Below are 26,646 nucleotides of genomic sequence, written 5' to 3'. Positions count from 1 at the left end.
ACTTGAATTTGAACTTTAATTATGGCCCAGAAAAGATTTAAGATTATGCATGTCTGTCTACAACATTGCTTATAATTTGTTTCAAAAGACTATAGATGCTATGGACACCTGGGAAGATTTAACAGAACTTGGCTATCATCTTGCTGACTTACCTGTAGAACCCCATCTTGGGAAAATGGTGCTGTGCGCTGTGGTTCTGAAGTGCCTGGATCCTATTCTGACAATTGCTTGCACACTTGCGTATCGGGATCCTTTTGTGCTACCCACACAGGCTTCTCAAAAACGTGCAGCCATGCTGTGTAGAAAACGATTTACTGCAGGAACATTTAGTGACCATATGGCCCTTCTTCGGGCTTTCCAGGTATTGTATGTTTATTTACTAAAAGGACATTTAACAATTCATGTTTGATTATATGAAACAGATGAGCTATTTTAGCTAGATCAAATTGTTTTGAAAAGTTACCTTAGGAATAATATAATTAGGGCAGAGCTCTTGAAAATCTAATCTATGTTGTTGTTAGTTCCTGTCTCCTTTTCGCTGCTGCCAGCTAGCCTCTGCTTGCCATCTGCTATTTGTTTCCTTTTTTTCATTGTTGCCAGCTGGCAAAAGACAATAGTGTTATATTGGTTCTATGTGTATTCTCTGCTTTTTCTTCATCGCTTTCAAGACTTTCATCTTTAACCTGTGTTAAAAGTGGGAATCTCTGCAGTTTGCAGTTCTGGTTCCTGTAATATGGTTAAATCAATTGCTGAAACTTTCAAATTTTCCTTAAAACTTGATAAAAATATGCATCTTATTTTTATATTTTTTAAAATCCTGTATTAGTTGAAATAATAATAGAAAAACAATTGTAAAGATTATGCGGTGGGAAAGAACATCTCTTCTTGTGTATAAAAAGCATTGTTATAGAACTATCCTTTGGTTTATTTGCTGCATCTAATAACAGATTAATGGGGGACTCAAGATTGTTTGATTTGAAAAGTGTTCAAGAGCAATGAAGAGTGAAGTGCTGTCTTCATTGCTGTGTGGGAAACTGCTTCTGTCAGTTTTATTTTCCAAATATACTCAGTGGCTATAGGAACACTAGGGACTTTTGGTGAACTCTCCCTCTCAGCTGTTATGATTTTTCTGCCTTCAAGGGAACACAATTTTGGAAGACTTCTGCAACTCCTAATAAGTTGCCTCAGAGACAGTGCAATGGTTTTTGCCTTTTGGATTGTGGATTTATTAATTTGATCTTCTCCCCAAAGAGCCTGCAGAGGCGGTATAGATATTGGTTGTCTATAATTGTAAGTTTGAGAGATGGGAAGAAATACATTAATTTTTGGTAATCTGGAAAGGGATACAGTTTGGAAAGGCCACTGAAGTTGTAGTCAGTCAGTCAGTCAGTCAGTCAGTCAGTCAGTCAGTCAGTCAATATCTATCTATCTATCTATCTATCTATCTATCTATCTATCTATCTAAACTGTTGTTCTAAGCATTTTAAACCAACATATTTGACAGGCATGGCAGAAAGCACGAAGTGATGGCTGGGAAAGAGCTTTTTGTGAGAAGAACTTCCTTTCTCAGGCAACCATGGAAATTATCATAGGAATGAGAACACAGTTGCTTGGGCAGCTGAGAGCATCAGGTACAAATCTGTATATTCATAATAATGATAAATAATAACGAAAACCATCTCTTGGTTCCATATGTAGAAAGCCACAACTTTCCTTACTGCATTTAATTTGGTATATTTGAAAGAATAAGTTGCTGTAATTTATTCAAGCCACATTGCAGTATTCAGTATTGTGACACATAGTAAATACCACATATTACTCTAGTTTCCTAATACAAAAATAAAGGGACATCAGTTGTTATATGTAGTTCAATAGTCACATGGAAAATAATAAAAATATAGTTCTTTTAAAAAATCGATATGTCAGAATTCAAGGCAATTTATACAATAAAGTCAAATCATTATTGTATTTAGAATAGTATAAATTATTAATTGTTTTAATTTTGCCTATGATTCATTCTCCTCCTAATTTCAGTTAGGTTTTCGGAGGGGGGGGGTGTCGCCTACTTAGTGGCTCATATTTCACAAAAATATTCATTTCCATGTTCAAAACTAGTTTCTTCTATTCAAGTTAAACATTTCTATTTTAATGTTATTTTAAATATTAAAATAGAGAAAAATGTTTGAGGGTTGGAATGAATTCCATTTTGTGTAATTTTCTGAACATCTGTTAGAAAAACTTTTAGATGTTGCTTTTTTTCCATTGTTTTAAGGAACAGTATTTCCAGTTTGTACTTTCTGAATTTACAGTAGTGGCCAAAATTGTGGAAACCTTTTGGGGAAAGTGTATTTTTGAGGTTTGACACTACTTTTTTTTAAGTAGTAACATAACATATATCAATGGAAAGAATTTAATCAATAATGTAATGCAACAAAGTTTGTTCAATTATCTGTATTCTATGAAAAGTTATAGCCAAATAACCAGAAAAAGGAAGCACAACTTGCTTAGGTTGATATCAAGTAGCTTTCCTTCATCTGATTGTAGCCAATGAGCATGAGTGTTTAGAGAGCCAATCAGGTGTCATCTTGTTTTGGCAATGAGCCAATCAGATCACAGTAGGATTCAGTTATTGATGACATGTATTGAAGCTGAGAGGACATTTGTCAGTGTTTTATGTGATTAAGTTGGTTGTGTTTTTTTGTATTCTTTCATTTAGTGAACTTGTAAAACATAATAAAATTAAAGTAATGGTGCAAAGAGTTGACTGGATGCCCAGAAAGCGATGTAAAATAGTATTATTAAGTGAACAAAAGTACAGTTACAAAGAAATTAGAAAAAAAATTGTTGGAAACTTAACCAGAGGTGGCATTTCTAAGTTTTTGAAGAAGTATAAGGAGACTCAGTCACTACAAAACCACAGTGGTAAAGGCAGGAAAAGGTGCACAACAGCAAGTCATGATAGAAGAATTAAGAGACTGTGCATATGTGACAGAAGAAAATCATCTGGGTGTATACAAGATAAAATGGTGCAATGCAATGTGAAGTTGAGTACAAGGACTGTTAGGCGCAGACTGCAGGAATTTGGCCTAAAATCTAGAATTCCATGAAAAAAGCCACTTTTATCTCTCAAACAAAGGTTGAAAAGCATTACATTCTTGATTAAATTATCTTTCCATTGATATATAATTTTACTCAAAAAAAAAGTGGTGTTATTAGCCATCAAACCTCAAAAATACACTTTTCCCAAAATGTTTCCACAATTTTGGCCACTATATAGCTAATTCATAAGTATCTCTAATTGGATTAGGAATGCCATTGTATAACTGCTAATGCTGAAAAAAGTCTTATTTTATTTATTTATTTATTTATTTGAATTTATATACCACCCTTCTCCCGAAGGACTCAGGGCGGTGTACAGCCAGAATAAGAACACACAAATAGAAAATTTAATAACAATTTAAAATATATATTAAACAATATGGCCCGTAACTAATTAAAAACCCATTTTTAAACCTCAAGAATTAAAAATTAAAAGTAAAAAAGAATTAGAAATAGACCAGCCCGGCTTGTTGGAACAGAAGAGTCTTGAGGGCACGGCAGAAGGTGCGTGGGTCCGGGATCCTCCAAATCTCCGGGGGCAATTCGTTCCAGAGGGCAGGTGTCCCCACAGAGAAGGCTTTCCCCCTGGGGGTCGCCAGTCGACATTGCCTGACCGATGGCACCCGGAGGAGACCCTCTCTGTGGGAGCATACTGGCCGGTGGGAGGTTATTGGTAGCAGAAGGCGGTCTCGTAGGTATCCAGGTCCTAAGCCATGGAGTGCTCTAAAGATGTTAACCAACACCTTGAATCACACCTGGAAGACCACCGGAAGCCAGTGCAGCTCACGCAAGATAGGTGTTACATGGGAGTGGCACGTTGCCCCCACAATCACCCGCGCAGCCGCATTCTGGACCAGTTGGAGCCTCCAGGTGCTCTTCAAGGGGAGCCCCATGTAGAGAGCGTTACAGTAGCCCAGGCGGGAAGTGATGAGGGCGTGAGTGACCATGCGTAAGGAGTCCCGATCCAGAAAGGGACGCAACTGGCGAATCAGGCGAACCTGATAAAAGGCCCCCCTGGCCACAGCCGTCAGATGTTCTTCCAAGGACAGCCATGCATCCAGGAGGACACCCAAGTTGCGGATCCTCTCCGTGGGGGCCAAAGACTCACCCCCAATAGTCAGCGATGGCATCAGCTGACTATATCGGGACGCCGGGAGCCACAGCCACTCGGTCTTGGAGGGGTTGAGTCTGAGCCTGTTCCTCCCCATCCAGATCCGCACAGCCTCCAGGCACCGGGACATCACGTCAAGGGCATCATTGGGGTGGTCCGAGGTGGAGATGTACAGCTGAGTGTCATCAGCGTACTGATGGAACCTCACCCCAAAACCACGGATGATATCGCCCAGCGGCTTCACATAAATGTTGAACAGAAGGGGCAAGAGGACCGACCCTTGCTGTACCCCACAAACAAGGCGCCTCGAGGTCGACCTCTGCCCCCTGCCAACACGAACTGCGACCTGTCGGAGAGAAAGGAGGAGAACCACTGCAACCTGGTGCCCCCCACCCCCAGCTCCTCCAACCGGTGCAGCATGATACCATGGTCAATGGTATCAAAAGCCGCTGAGAAGTCTAATAGGACCAGGACAGAGGATCAACCCCCGTCCCGAGCCCTCCAGAGATCATCAACCAATGTGACCAATGCCGTTTCCGAGCTGTACCCGGGCCTGAAGCCCAACTGGAACGAATCTAGATAGACAGCTTCATCCAGGTGCTGGGAGAGCTGTCGCGACATCACACTCTCAACAACCTTCGCCACAAAGCGAAGGTTGGAGACTGTACGATAATTAGCTAAAACAGCCGGGTCCAGGGAAGGCTTCTTGAGGAGGGGCCTCACCACCGCCTCTTTCAAGGCAGAGGGGAAGAAACCCTCACTCAAAGAAGCATTAACAATCCCCTGGAGCCAGCCTCGTGTAACCTCCCAGGAGGCCAGTACCAACCAGGAGGGACACGGGTCCAATAAACACATGGCCGCGCTAAGCCTACCCAGGATCCTGTCCACATCCTCGGGAATCACCGGGTCAAACTCCTCCCAGATAACATTCTCAAGACCCCCCTTCATCAGCCCGCCTGCACTTACCCAGTCAGAGTCCAAGCCCTCCCAATCTGAGCGATTTTGTCATGCAGATATTGCACAAAATCCTCAGCCCTACCCTGCAAGGGGTCTTCCCGTGCTCCCAGGTGAAGCAGGGAGCGGGTCACCCTAAACAGGGTGGCCGGGTGATTATCTGCCGACGCGATAAGAGCAGAAAAATAATTGGATTTTGCCGTTCTTATCGCCACTAGGTAGGTCTTAATATGAGACCTCACCAGTGTTCGGTCAGATTCGGAAAGGGTGGTCCTCCAACCACTCTTCAGGCGTCTTTTTCGGCGCTTCATCTCCCTTAGCTCCTCGGAGAACCAGGGAGCTAAATGGGATCGGCGCCGGGTCAGAGGCTGCAAAGGCACGATGCGATCCAAAGCCCCAGCGGCTGCCCTATCCCAGGTGGCCACCAGATCTTCTGTCGGGTCATGAGCCAGAGCCTCGGAGTGGCCCAAGCTCCATCCGGAACCTATCTGGGTCCATCAGGCGCCTGGGGAAGAACCACCTAATCGGTTCCGCCTCCCCGCGGCGGGGTGTAGCGGTTTGAAGGTCCAGTCGAAGGAGAGAATGACCCGACCATGACAAGGGCTGAATGACTACATCCCCTATATCCAGGCCATTTAGCCACTGACCAGAGACAAAAATCAAGTCCAGAGTGTGTCCTCGGTGTGAGTTGGGCCATGCACTAACTGGGTCAGGTCCATGGCTGTCATGGAAGCCATGAACTCCCGAGCCTCCTCTGACGTTTCACCGATGGACGGCAGGTTGAAATCCCCCATGACCATAAGCCTGGGAGTATCAACCGCCACCCTGGCTATTACGTTGAGCAATTTGGGCAGGGCCGCTGCCACGCAGCAGGGAACCAGGTACACAACTAGCAGGCCCATCTGCACCCCACAACCCTACTTCACAAGGAGGGACTCGCATCCAGCTATCTGAGGAACAGTGGCCTCCCTCGGATCAAGACCTTCCTTAACAGAACCGCCACTCCCTCGCCCCTACCCTGGGCCCTCGGCTGATGGAATGTGCGGAAACCTGGTGGGCACATTTCAACGAGAGGCACCCCCCCTCCTGCCCCAACCAGGTCTCCGTAATACCCTCCAGGTCCGCTCCCCCCTCCTGTAACAGATCACAAATGAGGGGGGCTTTATTTACTACGGACCTGGCGTTGCATAACATTAGCGAAGGCCCAGGCCCTGAGGATCTGCGCAACCCGGAGAATGAGAAGAGCATTGGGGGCCGGAGCGCACCACCGCTCGAAGATGGCGGATGCGCCCTCCCCTAACATGATATGGCCCCCTGCTCCCACCATATCTGCCCCTCCCACCCACAGTACTGATGGAACTGCCCTCCTCGATACAAACTCTGCCCCCCGCCTCGACCTCCAGCCACCCACCCCCGATGCCGCAGCCCCCTTCCAGGGCTGGCTTCAACCTTGTATCTATAGGGACCCCCCCAGGTCCATTCATAAAACCCACTATCCCTCTCCCTGAACCCCTTAAAAATTTAACAAAGGACACAGCTAAAAAACCCCACAGCCTCCTCTTTGCCGCATGCCACCTCCCAGGGCTCCAAAGCCAGTCATCAAGATAGGCCCTCGATAGAGTGGAGGGCCAAACCTGCGAGAGGGGGGAGTCTCGCAGTACAAGGAGCTCAATCACCGAATACATCCAGTCATTAGGGATGAGAAATAGTCCATGGTCAGGGGGACCATCTCGGTGATGCAAGTCCACAGGGGAAGGTTCCAATCTCAGGCACAAGCAACCGGACTCCACTGCCCTCTCACAACAGTGAGGGAGACACATGCCATTCGATACCCGGAGATTCATTGGCCCAACCAATGAATGGGTCCTCTCACGAAGGCCGACCAGCTGAAATAATCCTAAGGATTGATGGAAACCAGAAGGGCAACCATAAACCGACTCCCTCCGGACTTGTATCCCCAGATGCAGTTCCCCATACAGGTTAAGGAGAAGTCGAAAAGCTGATCCTCCGGCTCAGGAGCAGGATTCAGTCCAGGGGAAACCTTGCAGCGGCGGAATTAGGAGAGGGCACGGTGGAAACTAGTGAAAGTAGATATTGCTCAGCAGACCGGGATAGGCAGGGGTAGCAGTGACCATAATAAGGCCTAAACTCAATCAAAAGAAAGAGGAAGAAAAGGGGGGGAAGAAAGGAGGGGGGGAGGCACAGGCAGCAAAGCGCGCATAGTCATCTTCTGCCCCCCCCAGCTGTCAGCACTTCAACCTGCATTTACTCTAGTTCTGACATAAGAAGGAGAAGAGGGGGGCAGCTGGCAAGAAGATGCTTGACTTTTAACCTACTTATTTCCCTTGAAGATAATATCCCCTAGGAGATGAGAGGGAGGGGTGACATTCCTGGGAGCTTAAGTAGTAGATATGGGGAGAGTGATTTGGAAGAAGGCCAATGAGACGCAGAGATTTGGGGAACGGAAAGGGAGGGTTTGGGGTCAGGAAGTCAGAGTTGGCTACGCCACGATCGGGTCCAGATTGTCGTGCTTAATAAAATGAAAGATTTCTTCAAAGACTATCTGTTTGGAAATGCAATTTATTTTATTTGAGACGATATCGAAACCTGACACCGGCCACCCTCAGAACTTCCATCTGATAACAATGCTCCCCAAACTCCGCCCCCTCCAGCTTGCCATGGAGGTCTCTGGGTCCACACGGGGGGTCGGCTCTTCCCCATGGGCCAAACACCCTTCAAACGCCCAGGAAAAAGTCCAGATTGAAACTGCTGCCAAAGAATATCCCACGCCATCTCACTCAAGGGCCTTCAGGCAGCTGCCCTGGCTCCAACCGCCGTCCAAGAGTCCGTTATTGCGGCCACCGCCACCACTAGCCCCCTCATTGTCGTCCCCAGCCTCCCCTAGCTTCCACAGATATCTCCTGAGGCGTCCAGGGGCATGAAAAGAACTCCGCGAGAGTGCCGCAATGACACCATCGTCGTACGTCGCCACCGTCTCACTGGCCGCCAGTGGAAGCGGAACCAGCCACAGCCACCCTTCAGGCCGAGCCCACCATTTTGCGCCGTCCCCCACAAACACTGTCCTCCTCAAGAGCAAAAAGACTCAAAGTGATCGGTAAGAACTCCTTTACCCGGGCAGGGGCCATAGATGATCAGACTGGCCCCCCAAAAGCCCCCCAAGGTCAGAATATCACCCCAAAAGATCGCGGACTCAGTGAAGAAGCGCCATCTTGGGCATGCACAGAAGAAAACGTCTTATGGAAACTTCAGAATTACATAAGTTTACATATCTGCCTAACCTCAATAGTCTGTATGATATTAAGATACAAAAAGATAAATACAAACTGGTCAAATAAAGTGGAGAGCAAATCTTCTAAAATCTCTTCAGTAGAATTCATCTGTGCTAAATGTACAATTAACATATCTTAAAAACAAAGTGAGAGTTAAGAAACTATCTAGTCTGATAGATAAGTACAAGAAATAGAGTTGTTTTTTCAAAATAATTAACTAGTTATTTGTTTCTTTCTCAGGTTTTGTTAGAGCCAGAGGTGGTGGTGATATAAGAGATGTGAACACAAACTCAGAAAATTGGGCTGTAGTTAAAGGAGCCTTAGTAGCTGGAATGTATCCAAATATCGTTCATGTTGACAGAGAGAATGTAGTTTTGACTGGACCTAAGGAGAAAAAAGTCCGTTTTCATCCTGCATCTGTTCTTAGCCAGCCCCAGTATAAAAAGGTAAGATAAAAATATTAGGGTTGCAATCCTGGCCCATGGGAAGAAAGAACTGGAGATAGCCTTCAAAGCAGTTACTGAGGTCCAAACTAAGTGTGTCCTTAGTTTAACACTTGGCTCATTCTAGTACACTTTGTGATGCATCTTTTTCAAATGCTTTGCCTTGCTATTCAGGTTTAAGGGAGAAAGTCCCAGATCCATGGGCAACTCACTCCCCTAAATGTTTGGGATACCTTTTCCCATGAGGATTTCTCGCATAATTTAACAGGCTTTAAAACATTTAACTAAATATGAAAAGTGAAAACTCGTTTGCTGATTGAACAGCTTGGAGGGAGATTAAAGAGTTCAACTATTGATTAATTTCTGTTTAGAAAACAAGTGAAAAGGTAGTCTTTTTAAAATTGAGTGTGACTCTTGGTGATTTCAGAGACACATTCATGATTTTTCTTAGCAGCAGTACATAAATTGTTTACCACTATTTTCTTCTGGGTCGTTTTTTCACCTTTCCCATCCAGTCTAGAGCTCTTGTTTTTCTTAAAAGTTTCCCACCCAAGAATTAAACAGGTCAGAATCTGCTTAGCCAATGGAAGATTAAATAAAGACATATATCAGGTTACGAATTTCATGAATAAACTGTGTGTATATAATCTTTTATACTTGGTGAATATATTGAAATAGTGTTGTGTTTCTCTACACATATGCACACATTTAACATTTTTATGAACCATAGATTAGTTACATTTGACATTTAACAGCATTTTTTGTTGTAAGGTATTGAGTTCTAGAATAGGAATAGATTGTTTGGCTTTCAGCAAACTAAAACTGACTTACATGAAATATCCTGCCTAAATTTTTTAACAAAACTCTACAGCTGTTTAGATTAATTTTTTGAGAACAATAAGTGATCCCAGTTCTTTTCTTGTTAATTTGTGCAACATAGTTTAAAGTGAATGTTTTTGAATTGCCTCTTTTATTATGCTGAAACAAACCACTTTGTTGAACTGCTAACAGATACCTCCTGCAAATGGCCAAGTAGCTGCTATTCAGGCACTTCCCACTGACTGGCTTATATATGATGAAATGACAAGAGCCCACCGAATAGCTAATATCAGGTGCTGCTCAGTTGTGACTCCAGTCACAGTGGCCCTCTTCTGTGGATCAGCTAGGTTGCCAAGTAATGCTTTACAGGAGCCTTCTTCCTTCCGAGGTAGGGTATTTGTATTCCTTTAATTTATATTTTAAAAAATCCTTGAAAATTAATGTTTAAACTACTGGATCAAAATGTAAACCTAGATAAGAGGTTGTTTTTGTTGTATGTGTTATACAGTGTAAATCTAAACATGATTTTTAATTGGTTGGGTGAAAGAAAAATGGATGGTCAGCAATTGATGATGGGGGTGGGTTGGGAAGATGGTGTGGGAGTCAGTGGGGTAGAAAACAGGCCCAAGCCCTGCGGAGACCAGTTGGAGCTAGATCGGGGGTGGGGGTGGGAAATAAGCTGGAAGTTGCTATTTATTTATTTATTTTGTCGCATTTCTATGCCGCCCAACTCCCAAGGGATGCTATAGTATCCCTGCAGTTAGTCATAGGGACGAATCAGCCTGAATATTGTGAATGTGACTGTGGGGGCGCTGCAGCAGCTGTAACTTAGAAACTGAATTGTAAGTAGCTTGGAGGGGGGGAGGTATTATAATTTCAAATTATTGCTAAGCACCTGGACATAAATAGAGGGCTATTGTAGTGTGAACTATATTGTATTATTGATTAGGAAATAATTCCAAAATAAAATCAAGATATATAATTATTAGACACATTGAATAGTTTTTCACATATTAGGTCTAATTCATGGCAAGTTGAGTTTATTGTGATTGTAAAATTTGGTCTCCATACATGATCACAATATAAACAATCATAATTTTATATTTATTTATTTGTCTGCAAATGTATACATATACAGTCCTTTCATTTCTAATTATAAAAATTAAACATGATTACAAGTACCATGTTTCCTTGAAAATAAGACTGGGTATTTTCTGTTGACCCCTGAAAAACTGGCTATGGCTTCTTTTAATTTAAATATTATTTTAAAATGACTAATACATAGGATCTTTGTTTTCTAATATAGTTGATGGTGTCCCTAACGATAGCAGTGATAGTGAAATGGAGGATCGAACAACTGCAAACTTGGCTGCTTTAAAATTAGATGAGTGGCTCAATTTCAAATTAGATCCAGAGGTAACTGATTACTAAAAAAAACCACTTAATACAGTTTTCCCCCCCAAGAGAAATGTGTGCTTAAAGGCTTTGAAGCTGAGGATTCCAAATGTAGATCCATAAAAGAAAGAAAAAATTCTGTACTACTATGTTTTAGTAAATTCATGGAACTTTTGTAGCATCTTGCATTTATCTGTGTAACTATATCTAATTTAGTTGCTGAAAAAAAGGAAGTAATGCAATTCTGGAAATAAAGAGTTGAAAAATTTGAGAAAATATTAAAGGTTTGAGGATTTATTTTTTAAAAAAGGATGATGTAGAGAACTTACATATTTTTCCAGCACAAATATGAAATTGGTTATTAATAATTTCAAATAATTCTTAATGAACATGACATTTTATTGCCACACCATGTGGCAATGGCCATTGGCATACAAAGCTTTAAGAGAGTAGATTAAATCTTCAAAGAGATTGTCAATGAAAAGCTGCTTGCTCTGACCGCTAAGTAGAATTCTTGCCCTTTGTCAATATGCTGCTGAGTACCAATTCATATTAGACAATAAAAGTTCAATATTGATGGTGTTAATATAAGGTTTCTTTTCTTTCTCTTGTTCTGCACAAAAATTAAAATTAAAATTCAGACCACTTACAGTTATATTCTAGCTATCCATTTAAGGTAATGAAAGTCCAATTTGCTTTTAGATCTTTTGTATTGTCCCTATATTTCAGGATCTAAATGATGGGCTGTAGATTTGCAAATGTTCATGTTCACATATGTTAAAAAAGGAAACACAGAAAAATATCTATTTCATGGGATAAGTATGCAATGCAAAAATATAGTATGTTTATGACTCATATCATAGATCTTGTATTTGTCATTCAGTTCAGTTAATAGTATTGGAGATGTAGAAAGTTCATTTTATAGAGTTTGCATCTGAATTGTCAAGTTTCAAAAAAGCCTCAAAGGTATGGGTGCTAAAATAAAACTTTTTTTTAAAAAAACAGGCTGCTACCCTCCTCTTGCAGTTAAGACAAAAATGGCATAGTTTATTTCTGCGACGTATGAGAGCTCCTTCAAAGCCATGGTCTCAAGTTGATGAAGCAACAATACGAGCAATCATTGCGGTTTTGAGCACTGAAGAACAATCTGCAGGTCTGCAGCAGCCTTCAGGAATTGGGCAAAGACCAAGACCTATGTCATCTGAAGAACTTCCCTTAGCATCTTCTTGGAGATCAAACACCAGTCGAAAAAGCTCAGGAGAATCAGAATTTGCAGATGATGCTTTTAATACAGAAAGGTTAATATCTCAAATTATACACATGGGGAAACCCATTTTTTTAGAGCTCCAATAACAAATGGGAAAATAGTTTTTAGTTTTTCCTTTTAGAAGTGACAGGATTACTGAAACAATTTGCTGTTCAGCTAGGTGGGTCACCTCATACTATGTGTTTGTGTTTCTTTCAGGAAGATGTTTCTTGGGGCTACATAACCTGTATTATTTGTAAAAGGTGAATTAGGCTGCTGTTTACTCTTCTGAAACAAAATGCATAATCCTGCAGTTGAATGAGATGGATGGATGGACATTTCACTATTACCTAAATCTGTTTCTTTTATTGCTTTGTTTTCTTTAATTAAAATATTGACAACCTGCTAAAGTGTATAGTTTTTTTAGGACCATATCAAATAATTATTTTCCTAACAGTTTAAAAACATGCTATATTATATGGGAAGATTCTGCTAGTTCTCTGTTTGTGGAAAGTCAATATGTAAATAGATATGTTTGCATACAAGTATATACAACTATCTATAAAAGATCTTTCATTATATATATTTTCCTGCGAGTCCTGCTAAAATCCGAATGTGTCATTTGTGTTAAAACAGGCACCTTCTCAACATAAATATAAAGGTAGTTTGGTATCATTGGAACATTATATGAGTTCTTTGGGAGTAGGGCGGTATATAAATCCAATAAATGATGAATGATTATATTCAAGCCATAGAATTTAAAACATTTTGAAAATAGTTTCTACCTCATAGTTTTGATTAGAAAAGATATATATACATATACATATACATATACATACATACATACATACACATATATTTACAAAACATAAGCTTTAACAAAAAGCCATATACCACATAAACTCTTCAAGTTCAAAATCAAATACATAGGAAATAAAGGAATGTTTTATGAAAGATGTGAGTATAACAGTGAACTTGGTTACAACATCTCTCAAAACTGTTCTCCAGTTGTTTCTGCTAAAAATCCTAGGGTACATTTGACAGTGATTGAGCTTCAGGTCCTCTCAAGTTTTGTAGGACTGATGCAAATGTGCCTTCTCTATCATTGCCCCAAATGGCAACCCCCAAAGATATATCTGATGCCCACTCTCATGGGATTCTAGAAGACCCTTAAGAGCTCTGTTACCTGGGAGTAGCCTATTTGGGGAGCGTCTGCTATGTTTTTGTTGTTTTTAGTCCATGTCTTGTTTCATGCTTTTAACCTTCAATTGTGTATTTGGATATTGTAAGATGCCCAAAATCTTTTTTGGAGTAGGCAGTCATAATGATGACAATATTGATAATATTTGAAATGTACTTAGTTTTTCTTTTTCTCTTTCAGAAATACTCCCAAAGCAACTTTAAGCTATGATATAAACAAAGAGCAAAACAATACAATATTAAGGTAATGTTTCTCTTATAACAGTTCTTTTAAATCTTACATTTACCGTAGTATTAGTATTGTTATTTTTCCAGGAAATTAAGTTAACTTTGCAGGAAGTCGAAGGATACCTTTAGGATATCTCAGACTATGGGCTCTAATGATATTAGGTAACAGTAAGTATTATATCTATTTCTTCCCATTCCCAAATCTTAAACCTAGCTTCATAATGACAGATCCCAGAAGTACCTTGGAAACAGTTAAGTATTTCTATGCTTCTGAGCTATTTACCTAACACCAGGTATGGTTACGCCACATAATTTTTGCTATATTACAATGAGAAGATTGTCTTGTATAATTGCATATAAAATGTACTTAGTTTGATAGACCTGAAAATAAGAGAAATCCTGCAGGAATCCCTTTAAAACAACATTAAAGCTGCAGTATCTGGTTAGAACCACAGTTTATTTTTACTAAACGCTGCATTCTGCTTTTTATTTACAGAGTCTTAATGAAATCTACATCTCCAGCATTTCACCAACCATTGAAATACAAAGAAAGGGGTGTTGTGCATTCCAAACGAAGCACAGATGACAGGGCAGACCAAACATCTGTGAAATCCACAGATAGTATCAGTTATCCCAGTCCCTGTGCCAGTCCTTCTCCTCCATCATCTGGGAAGGTATATAGTACTTTGAAATCCTAATAAAAAATAATGCAAACTGAAGAACATTGTCTAAAGTCAAACACCAAACTGAAATAAGTCTACTGCAATGATTAAAATTTTGTGAACCCTTTTAAATTTTCAATATTTCTGCATATGTACATCTTAATACATATTGTAATGTACATTACATACTTATTCTAATGTCTATACAAGTCCTAAAATAGTATAAAGAGAACCCAGTAACAAATGAGTAAAAGACATACAGTATATGTTCATTTATTTATTGGGGGAAATGATCTAAACCTACATATTTCTATGTAGCAAATGTAAACCTTTGCTTTTTCAGTAATGTGTACCACTTGGGCAAGCAATCACTGCAATTAAATGTTTTCTAAACTATTGATCAGTCCTGCAGAACTCAAAGGAATTTTAGCTCATTGTTTTGAAATGTTTCAACTCAAGGATGTAATTTTTCTCAATGAATGGATGAACAAGTATGATGTTTTTGGTTCATTTGTTTCACTGGGTTTTCTTTATCTAGTTTTAGATCATTTTATGCAGAAATATTAAAAATCAAAAATGATTCACAAACATTTAAGCACTACTGTGTGTTATTGTGAATATACTATGGTTTTCAATATTTTATGTTAACATTCCAGCAGGTACTTTATCAAGAAACCTGAGTCATAACTTCAAAAATATACATTTTCCCCTAAAAACATTTACAAGTTTATAAATCATTCTGTTATTTATTTATTTATTTATTTATTTATTTATTTATTTATTTATTTATTTATTTATTTATTTAATTGCAATTTATATGCCGCCCTTCTCCCGAGGGACTCAGGGTGGCTTACAAGATAAAAAATTCAACAATATGAATTAAATATAAGTTAAAATCCAATTAAAATTATTTAAAATTATTACAATGTAAAAACCCCCTCAACGGGTCAGTCCATTTGATGAAAAAGCCAGGTCTTCAATTCGCGGCAGAAGGAGAGGAGATTGGGGGCTGTCCTAAGCTTGGTGGGCAAACCGTTCCAGAGGGTCGGCGCGCTCACAGAGAACGCTCTCCCCCTGGGGGCCGCCAGCCGACATTGACTGACGGCACCCTGAGGAGGCCCGTTCTGTGAGAGCGCACAGGACGATGGGAGGATGGCAGAAGATGGTCCTGCAAGTACCCCGGGCCTAAGCCATGTAGGGCTTTATAGGTAAGCACCAGCACCTTGAAACGAACCCAGAGGACCACCGGCAGCCAGTGCAGCTCGCGCAGGAGAGATGTTACATGGGAATAACGAGAGGCTCCCATAACAACCCGCGCAGCAGCATTCTGGACTAGTTGAAGCCTCCAGGTGCATCCCAAGGGCAGCCCCATGTAGAGGGCGTTACAGTAATCCAACCGAGAAGTAACGGGCATGAGTGACCGTGGCGAGGGCATCCCGGTCTAGGAAAGGGCGCAACTGGCGCACCAGGCGTACCTGTGCGAAAGCCCCCCTGGTTACGGCTGTCATGTGATCTTCTAAAGACAGCCGTGAATCCAGGAGGACACCCAGATTGCGAACCCTTTCAGAGGGATTATATTTTACTATTATAATAATAGTGGTAACAAGGCAGCAGTGAAGAAAAGCTTCAACACTGGTTTTTTATATATATAGGAAACTCACAGAACTGTTAGCCTACTTCTGAGCAGGTTTGAGCTGAAATTTGTGTTCTGAAGTACTCCAAGGCTCTAGTTACACTGTACCACTTTGCCATTTTTTGCTTGAGTGACCAAAAAAAAAAAAGGAATGACTGGAAGAAAGCAGTGGGAGTGAAGAGGAATTATTCCATCAGCATCAAGAGATGGGGCGTTGCTTTTAGTACAGTTTTGGAGAAGACAGATAATCCTGGTCACATCAAAGCATGACTAGAACTATAACTACGAGCTTTTCCCCCTGTTTATTCAGGTGCTACCCTACAGCTTTGTTTGTTGATCTAGCATGAAGAAAATTGTTTGTTTGCCAAGGTGGGCGGCAGCTACCATCTTCAGTTGCTGGGAAAGCAACAAATTCCAGGGAGACATTAGCTCAAGAGTTTTTCAAACATGTCAACTTTAAGCATGTTGGCTGTGGAATTTGGGGATGGTGATGGTTTGAAGTCCACACATCTTAAAGTTGTCAAGTTTGAAAAACATGGAGTTAACTGAAGGAACAGTAGTGTGTAGGCAATTTGGTTGGAGGAGGTTGGAACAGTAGTGTGGAGGCAATTTGGTTGGAGAGTAAAAAAAAAAAAAGGATTGAAACAGCTGTGCAAGCAGAAAGGCTACAGTATTCTTGGGAAGTGCAGTCAACTAGGGACTCACTGGACTCGCCTTGTATCCTACCTAGACCACTTCCATATTGCACTGATGGAATATGAACATCTTGTTATAAAGCATGAGAAATGTGAGCGCTGACAATATTTTCTGATGATTAATATTATTTTTTAATAATAATTAAGGCAGTAATCCATGAAGGGGAATAATTAATATATGATATTAAATATAAATATATTTATAATATAAATATAAAATAATATATTAAATAAAAATAATATTTTAAAATTATTTTATGCAAAATACCTAGCCTCTTTTTAACCACCATTAACTGCACCGTCCTACTAAAGCTTTAATATAGGTATAAAACATTCAAGAAAACCAATGTGTTAGCAACTATTAGGCTAAAATGAAATGCTTAGTGAAGTGGAATAGTGATTTAATTGTATAATCCATTCCACATTTCTGGCTATTGTGATTTTTGCATTTTCCCAAGAGGCAAAATATTAATTTGCTCAGGAATCAAGAACAGTCTTTCATCTCATTTAGTTATGAAACCTTGGCTATAGTTTGACTGTAAAATGTTTAAAACTAATAAGATCAAATAAAACCTATTTCCAGATCTACATACTATTTTTGGAAGTTAATGACAAGCCATAACAGAAGGACCAAAGTTTATTGATTCTATACTACAATTATACTGAAGTTCCAAAGTCACCAGTTAAACGTCAGTGTGATAGTTATATTTGATTTTGTACTTAATTTGGAGCATATAGCAATCATACAGGGTTCTCATTCTTTTGCTGAGTTCTTAGGGTTGCTGAGTAAGGGTTTTTACAAACCGTAATCATATATCCCAAGCACTATAAAATAAATTTTTTTTTGCAGGGTTCCAAATCTCCTTCTCCAAGGCCAAATATGCCAGTTCGGTACTTTATTATGAAAAGCAGCAATTTAAGGAATCTTGAAATTTCACAACAGAAGGGAATTTGGTCTACAACTCCAAGTAATGAGAGGAAACTGAATCGTGCTTTTTGGGAAAGTAGTGTTGTTTACTTAGTATTTTCTGTTCAGGGATCAGGACATTTTCAGGTAAGAACTTCCCAAACTGACAAATTGACTATTGACAATTCACTGCATATTATTTACATGTTGATAATTTCAGAAAAATGTGCTTTTGTGATATACAGATAGTTCTCACTTAAGGACAGTAATTGGAACAAGAATTTCCATCTCTAAGCAACATAATAGTAAAGTGCAATGTCATATGACTGTGCCATTTAGCAACAGAAATTCTGGCAGTCCGGGTTGCTGTCATTAAGTCAATCACCATGGATCAGTAAAAGCAAGGATGTCATATAGTTGCTGTTTGCCAACTTCTGCTGGCTTCCACATTGAAGTTGCTTGCAGGGAGTCAGCAAAGAAAATTGCAGATGGCAATTGTGTGACCGTGGGATGCTTTGATGACCATAAAAATAAAGAATGGTTGTAACTACCACTTGTTCAGTGCCTTAAGTTTGAATGGTCCTTGAACGAATGGTTATTAAACAAGGACCACCTGTACTCCCTGCAGATGCAAAGTAACATTGTAGATTTTATATCATGTGCAGTAAGATTTTCATATAAAAGCTGATTCAGACAAGATTTCCCTTCACACACACACACACACACACACACACACACACATTTTTGTGAACATTCTCATTTCATTTTTATGAATTTTTTGAATTAAATAATCTTAGAATTATTTATAGAAGTCTACAATTCTATAAATATTCTATAAATATAATTCTATAGAATTATAGAATAGAATTAAACAGAATTTTAATAGAATTAAAATATTTTTCATCACTAGTTATAGCATTGAGGTAAATATGAGTGTTGTGATTTTATCACAACTTCATTTTATAGGAATAAGCCTATTTTGAGGGGAGGAGGCAGCTTTTCTAAATAAATCTCACATATAAGGATGAAGGCTGAGAACTAATACATGATTTGGTTAAATAGCGTGTAATGTCAAGGCAAAGCAATCCTAGGATATTGCCTGGATTTGGCTGCTAAACCTCCATTCCAGTGGCTTCCAGCAAGCAAAGTAAATGAGGGAAGCCAGATTTGCTTAATGAATACAGTGATTTGTTTAATGACCACAGCAAAAAAGGCTGCAAAATCATGCACAACTTTACTGCATTGCCTAGTGACAGAGGTTCCAGTCCTAATTGTGATTATAAATCAAGGATTACCTATAATTTAGAAGAGATTGTTTTAACATAGAGCTGAAAATTAATGCCTAAATTTTACTTAGATTTTTAATCTCACTAAAATTTCCACAGGGTTTTGCTCGAATGTCTTCTGAGATAGGCCGTGAGAAAAGTCAGGACTGGGGTTCTACTGGTTTAGGGGGAGTGTTCAAGGTGGAATGGATCCGGAAGGAAAGTCTTCCTTTTCAATTTGCTCATCATCTGCTTAATCCTTGGAACGACAATAAGAAAGTACAGATAAGCCGAGATGGCCAGGTACACTAATTTTTACACAAAAAAATAAGATTTTCTTGCTTCTTTTAGTCTTTATTGTCCACAATGTTTTGATACAGGTAGTTTTTTTAAAGCAATAAATGGGAGTCTTTTGCACTTCTGAAAATATTTCTGAAAAAAACTTAAAACGATACTGAATCTCACTGCCTCACTTCAGTTTACCTTTATAAAGTGTTTTGCTTTTTTATAAACCAGAATTTAAATTTTAGCAATATCAAAGCCTTTTTTTCTCCTTCCATTTAGGAACTGGAACCTCAGGTTGGTGAACAGTTACTACAGCTATGGGACCGTGTTCCTCTAGGGGAGAGAAATACAGCAGACTGAAAATAAAAGGGCAGATTTTGAGGTTGGTGCAAGTCCCAAGTTGATATTACAAATGAAGGTGTTGAGATTTTCTTCTTTTACTGATTCATCTCAAGGCATTTAGATGAAAGTGGAACTTGGGAGAAAGTAGCTGCCATCAGCACATAGTTAATGTAATGTTAGATGACCTGTATACATGGCATTATATTTAAAGCCAGAAGAGGGAGAAGAAGAGTATATGCTCACTGTATCACAGTAATAACAGCAGAAGAAAAAATAGACTAATGTGGGAATGTTGTTGTTAGTTGTGAAGTCGTGTCTGACCCATCACGACCCCATGGACAACGTTCCTCCAGGCCTTCCTGTCCTCTACCATCCTCTGGAGTCCATTTAAGCTCACGCCTACTGCTTCAGTGACTCCATCCAGCCACCTCATTCTCTGTCGTCCCTTTCTTCTTTTGCCCTCAATTTTTCTCAGCGTTAGGCTCTTCTCCAGCGATTCCTTCCTTTTCATTAAGTGGCCAAAGTAGTTTCATCTTCAGGATCTGGCCTTCTAAAGAGCAGTCAGGGTTGATCTCCTCTAGGATTGACCAGTTTGATCGCCTTGCAGTCCAAGGGACTCGCAGGAGTCTTCTCCAGCACCATAGTTCAAAGCAGTGGTGGGTTCTTTCCGGTTCCTCCCGGTTCCGCCGAGCTGGTAGCGGTGACGATATGACGTCACCGAACCAGTTCTGCCCCACTGCCCCCCCACCTCCCGCATTATTCTTACCTTTTATTTGGCCCCACCCCCAATCTATTGCTGCCTCCTGAGTCCCAGCTGATCGGCTAGAGGGGAAAAAACTGTTTAAACTCTTGCCGTGGGGCTTCAAAGGGCCGCCCTAAAGCTGATCAATGTTAAAAGAAAACAAATGAGTAGACAGGTGCCTGCAAAAATAAATGGGTAGACCAGTGCCTGCAAAAATACAAGAGTAAACCGGTGCCTGCAAAAATAAATGGGTAGACCGGTACAGCTCTGCAAGCAGTTAAAAGCCTGGTAGACCAGTACCTCTGCTAAATCCTAAAGAATTGTCACATGACCATCAAGCCACACCCACAAAATAAGCCACGACCACAGAACCGGTAGTAAAAAAATTTAGAACCCACCCCTGGTTCAAAGGCCTCAATTCTTTGGTGCTCAGCCTTCCTTATGGTCCAACTTTCACACCCATACATTGCAACTGGGAAAACCATAGCCTTGACTATGCGCACTTATGTGGCAGGGTGATGTCTCTGCTTTTTAGTATACTGTCTAGATTTGCCATAGTTTTCCTCCCCAGGAGCAAGTGTCTTAATTTCTTACCGGCAGTCCCCATCTGTGGTGATATTGGAGCCCAGGAAAATAAAATCTATCTCCATTTTTTCCCCATCTATTTGCCAGGAATTGAGAGGGCCAGATGCCATAATCTTAGTGTTCTTAATATTGAGTTTCAAGCCAACTTTTGCTCCTTCTTCACCAGCGTCAAGAGGCTCTTTAGTTCCTCTTCACATTCTGCTGTTAGAGTGGTATCATCTGCATATCTGAGGTTGTTGATATTTCTCCCGGCAATCTTAATTCCAACTTTTGATTCATCTAGCCCCGCCTTTCTCATGATGTGCTCTGCATATAAGTTAAATAGGCAGGGTGACAGTATACAGCCTTGCCGGACTCCTTTCCCAGTTTTGAAGCAATCAGTGGTTCCATGTCCAGTTCTCACTGTTGCTTCTTGACCCACATATAGGTTTCTCAAGAGACAAATAAGATGGTCTGGTACTCCTCTCTCTTTAAGAACTTGCCACAATTTGATTGTGATCCACACAATCAAAGGCTTTAGCATAGTCAATGAATCAGAAGTAGATGTTTTTCTGGAACTCCCTAGCTTTCTCCATGATCCAGCATATGTTGGCAATTTGATCTCTAGTTCCTCTGCCTCTTTGAACTCCTGCCTGTATTTCTGGTAGTTCTCGATCCACATACTGCTGGAGCCTAGCATGTGAAATGAGTGCAATGGTGCAATAGTTAGAACATTCTTTGGCATTGCCTTTCTTTGGAATTGGAATCTAAACTGACCTTTTCTAATCCTGTGGTCACTGTTGAATTTTCTAAATTTGCTGGCAAATTGTGTGTACCATTTTTATTGCATCGTCTTTTAAAATTTTGAATAGCTCATCTGGAATACTGTCACCTCCACTAGCTTTGTTGTTGCTCAGATTTCCTAAGGCCCATTTGACTTCACATTCTAGGATGTCTGGCTCGAGGTCAGTGACCATTCCATCATAGTTATCAGGAACATTAAGCTCATTCTTGTACAATTCTTCTGGGTAATTTTGCCACCTCTTCTTAATCTCTTCTGCCTCTGCCATTTTGGTTCTTTATCATGCCCACCTTTGCATGAAACGTTCCCTTCATATCTCCAGTTTTCTTGAAAAGATCTCTGGTCCTCCCTATTCTATTGTTTCCTTCTATTCCTTTGCACTATTCATTTAAGAAGGTATTCTTATCTCTCCTAGCTATTCTCTGGAATTCTGTATTCAATTGGGTGTATCTTTCTCTTTCTCCCTTGCCTTTCACTTCCCTTCTTTCCTCAGCTATTTGCAAAGCTTCCTCAGACAGCCATTTTCTTGCCTTTCTTTTTCTTTGGGATGGTTTTAGTTGCTACCTCTTGTACAATGTTGCGAACCTCCGTCCATAGTTCTTCGGGTACTCTATCAGATCTAATTCCTTGAATATATTTGTCACCTCTACTGTATATTTATCAGGGATATGATTTAATTCATATCTGAGTAGCCTAGTGCTTTTCCCTACTTTCTTCAATTTAAGTCTAAATTTTGCAACGAGAAGCTCATGATCTGAGCTACAGTCAGCTCCTGATCTTGTTTTTACTGACTGTATAGAGCTTTTCCATCTTTGGCTGCAGGGCACATAAGTCAATCTGATTTCTGTGTTGACCATCTGGTGATGTCCATGTGTAGAGTCGTCTCTTGGGTTGTTGGAAAAGAGCGTTTCCTATCACCATCATATTATCTTGACAGAATTCTATCAACCTGTGCCCTGCTTCATTTTGTATTCCAAGGCCAAACTTCCCTTTATTCTGGTGATCTTTTGGCTTCCTACTTTTTTTTTCTTTTTTGCTTTAATTTATATGCCGCCCTTCTCCGGAAACTCAGGGCGGCTTACAATGCGTTAAGCAATAACCTTCATACTTTTGTATATTTATACAAAGTCAGCTTATTGCCCCCACAATCTGGGTCCTCATTTCACCTACCTTTGAAAGGATGGAAGGCTGAGTCAACCTTGAGCCTGGTGAGATTTGAACTTGCAGTAATTGTAAGCAGCAGATGTTAATAACAGTGATTTAGTCCACTGTACTACAGGCTCTTTAGCATTCCAATCCCCCATGATGATAAGCACATCATTTTTTGGTGTTAATTCCATAAGGTGCTGTAGGGCTTCATAGAACTGATCAATTTCATCTTCTTCAGCACCAGTGGTTGGGGCATGGACTTGGATTCCTGTGATATTGAATGGTTTGCCTTGGATTCGAACTGAGATCATTCTGTCATTTTGGGGATTGTATCCCAGTGTTGCTTTTTCTACTCTTTTATTGATTATGAAGGCTACTCCTGAGGGATTCTTGCCCGCAGTAGTATACCTAATGGTCATCTGAATTACATTCACCCATTCCTGTCCATTTTAGTTCGCTGATTCCTAAGATGCCGATGTTCAGTCTTGTCATCTCTTGTTTGACCATGTCCAGCTTGCCTTGATTCATGGATCTTACATTCCAGGTTCCTATGGAGAAAAAATCTTTACAGCATCGGACTCTCCTTTCACCACCAGATGCATCCACAGCTGAACATCCTTTCGGTTTTGGCCCAGTAACTCTTTCTGGCGCTACTAGTACTAGCCTTCTGCTCTTCCCTAGTAGCATATTGGACACCTTCTGACCTGAGGGCCTCATCTTCCAGCGTCATATCTTTTTTCTTTTTGATACTGTACGTTGGCTTTTCATGGCAAAGATACTGGAGTGGGTTGCCATTTTCTTCTCCAGTGGATCATGTTTTATCAGAACTCTCTGCTATGACCTGTCCATCTTGGGTGCCCTGCACGGCATAGCTCATAGCTTCATTGAGCTGTGCAAGCCTTTCGCCACGACAAGGCAGTAGTCCATGAAGGGGAATGTGGGAATGTATCTATGAGATATTGCCACACTTATTTAAGACACTCTTCCAGAACAACCTAATTTTGTACTGCAAATCTTTGCAAAACAACTGAGAAAATGTCAGGATTATTTACCAGAAGGCAGACGTTTTGGTTATTGCAAAAGCAATAGTTAAATTTTAATTTCATCCTTCTCCTCCACAGTTGCATCTCATGTGAAAGGAAACGAAAATCATCAATGCTCATACAGACAAGAAATGCCATAATGAATAAGGTTGAAGGAAAACGGGGGCATTTTTCAAACACAGACTGAACTAAAGGGGCTGCTGTTAACTTCCACTAAGAAATTTGTTCTTCATCTTGGAAGTTCTACTTTTTGCACATGAAATCAGACAAGATCCTGGTGAACTGTGAACAATGTTGTAATTATATTTAATATATCTCTGGAGAAATAGATATGTTTACAATGCATAAATTTTCAATAAGGTCCTGTTCAGAAATGCTCAAGGGGAAAATAAGCAGCATGGAAAGTTAAAGGTCTGAAATAATTGTAGTAAATATATAAATGAGAACCTCTTCTCTATTTAAACTTGAATCAAACTATTTAGAACTGTATGTATCTTAAAGGGTCCTTTAAGTTGGTTTCAGCCGTTTAGTTTACATTCTGTCTAGTATGAACTCACAAAAAAAGTGTTGGGTATTTTTGTAATTCTAGTAGCAGTTTACCAGAAATAATTTCTTCAGTATCGAAGAAAAGGACACTTGAAAAACCATGTGGTGTTAACCATGAATATCCTCAAATACTGTTTTTTCTCTCTCTCCTTCCTTTTAAAACTTTTATTTTGTGTACATCTAATTTTACTTTTTCTTTCTGTGGTTCTTACATTTTTATTTAATACCTTACTCCTTACTTAATTCTTTATCTGATTTACTGCATTTTACTTTTAGAGTGATATTGGCCACTACAACCTATAGCTTCTTTATCTAATGTTTTGAGAAGTGGTGGGTCAGTTGAACAAGAGGAAAGAAAAAAATGTCATACTAAAGAGATGATACTTTAGTACTTCTAAGCTATGTTTGAATAGAGTTAAAGAGCCATTTAATTATTTGTCATGGTGTAATCTAATAATGAAAAAAGAATGACAATTCTTATCCAAAACCACTACATGGAAGAAGAAATTATAATGAAAGGCTTCATCTGCAGCAGATTTGTTGCTTTTTCATTCAAATGTTCCTTTTTATATATATATTTAACCATAGTGTGATTATTTGTAATTTCTACACATTCATTTAGTATTCTCTTGTTAATAAATTATAAATCATTATAACAATTGTAAATCAATTATGAATCAATATCTTAAGAAGTTTTAAGTTGAAAATTAAATGTCTTAGAATAAATTGTTTTGTTTTAGTCGTGTGGTATGGAGTAATTTGTAATATTGCCAAAAATTTTATCAAAGGTTATATTGAAGAATATTGACCTCACTTGTTGATTCTTAAACTACATTCAAAATCTGTGTACAACAACAGAATCCTAAAAGCCAATAATTTTGTCTTTATCTTATCCTATACTAGACAAAAACAAAGGGGGGTTATTTTGAGATTTTTTTCTCACATTTCCTTTAGCCTCTGAACTCTATGACCTCTTGTCCAAGTTTGTTGGTTCACTCATACCTTCCCCAATATCAGCTCTAAATTTCTTTAAAGTCTCTGTCCTTCCTCAGTTTCCTCCTGCAAGTGAATTATAACATTTGTATAGGTTATATCACATTTTCACCTGGAAAACACGACTTTTCTGCCAAATTGCTTTGGTTCAGGTTCACCTTGTCTACCAATAGGTTGGCAGCAAGATGGAGTATATATCCACAAAAGATAAGCAGGTCATCTCAGCTTCGATGCAAGGAGGATGTGTTGATGTGTCTTATATCTCTCTTGTTGATTGACAAACCAAAAGTGATCTAATAATGAAACATATTCTCCACAAATGTAAGATGATCCTTCCATTTTAAATTATTGAGGTAAATAGTTCTATTTTAGGTAAATAGTAAATAGTAGGTAAATAGTAAATGCAGGAATAGCATTGAACCATATTTGGTCATCTTTTGTTAAGTATAGTTTCATGCCTATCATGAATTGTGTAGAGAAAAGTAGAAAGTTCAGTAAGTTTATCAAATTTCTAATTATTAAGAAATATGAAGGCAGCAATGAAAACAAATTACATGCAGAATTTGAATCTGATTATCATCTGCATTGACTGAACAGGGTTCATATCTATGAAGGACTAAAATCAGTTCATTAGAATGACCAATTACATTTCTATTCACTCTGCAAGATCTCACAGGGAATTAATTTGTCTATTTGGCCTAGATATAATAAGCATTTTTTATTCTGTACAGCAGGAAACAGATTATTTTTAAATTGAAGATTATAATTTAGGATTGGCTAGGATTGTCTTCCATTTCCTTCCTTTGTGTAGAAAGTGCTGTTTAAATTAGTCAAGCTGTTAGAAATTATGGGAATGAGAGACTACTGACTTTAGCAATCATGTTTACTTCCCATAACCTAAAGCCATACTGCATCTGTTTGTTAGAAATTTCGCAGGAATACACTCTGTCTTGTTGGATTCATTCAGTGCTGCAAACACTGGGATGAAACAAAGTTGTATAAAAGACAAGTGCAATTTGTACTCCTGGCCACTAAATGGCACATTGAAACAGTTAAGTTAAAGAATAGCTCACCAATATATATGTAGAAATATTTACTGTGGACAGGTTAGAAACAATCTTTCTACAAAAACTATTGTTTTCATATCGGTTTGCTTCTCAGAAAATATACTTGGAAGTAAGACACAAATGTCAAGGAATTTGTTTAAATTGGAGTGCTAAATCTGAGTTGTCT

General features: G+C 39.5%; 1 protein-coding gene across 1 annotated transcript in view; it reads left to right on the top strand.

Annotated features, from left to right (window-relative positions):
- YTHDC2 (YTH N6-methyladenosine RNA binding protein C2) overlaps window positions 1-25,025 on the top strand; it is a 44,288-nt gene extending 19,263 nt beyond the window's left edge. Inside the window, exons 18-29 of the mRNA XM_070938730.1 lie at window positions 89-361; window positions 1,505-1,631; window positions 8,695-8,900; window positions 9,909-10,104; window positions 11,023-11,132; window positions 12,117-12,409; window positions 13,739-13,801; window positions 14,282-14,459; window positions 17,626-17,829; window positions 19,068-19,250; window positions 19,512-19,614; window positions 23,953-25,025. Coding sequence (XP_070794831.1) covers window positions 89-361; window positions 1,505-1,631; window positions 8,695-8,900; window positions 9,909-10,104; window positions 11,023-11,132; window positions 12,117-12,409; window positions 13,739-13,801; window positions 14,282-14,459; window positions 17,626-17,829; window positions 19,068-19,250; window positions 19,512-19,592 — 1,914 coding nt within the window. The 3' untranslated portion in view covers window positions 19,593-19,614; window positions 23,953-25,025. The remainder of the gene's footprint in view (window positions 1-88; window positions 362-1,504; window positions 1,632-8,694; window positions 8,901-9,908; window positions 10,105-11,022; window positions 11,133-12,116; window positions 12,410-13,738; window positions 13,802-14,281; window positions 14,460-17,625; window positions 17,830-19,067; window positions 19,251-19,511; window positions 19,615-23,952) is intronic.
- Window positions 25,026-26,646: the final 1,621 nt, after the last annotated feature.

This window comes from Pituophis catenifer, unplaced genomic scaffold (genome assembly GCF_029215685.1).
Source record: "Pituophis catenifer annectens isolate HBS135680 unplaced genomic scaffold, rPitCat1.0.hap2 SCAF_2, whole genome shotgun sequence".
NCBI lineage: Eukaryota > Metazoa > Chordata > Lepidosauria > Squamata > Colubridae > Pituophis > Pituophis catenifer.
Note: the sequence above shows the minus strand (reverse complement) of the source record. Positions and strands in the feature narration are given on the sequence as shown.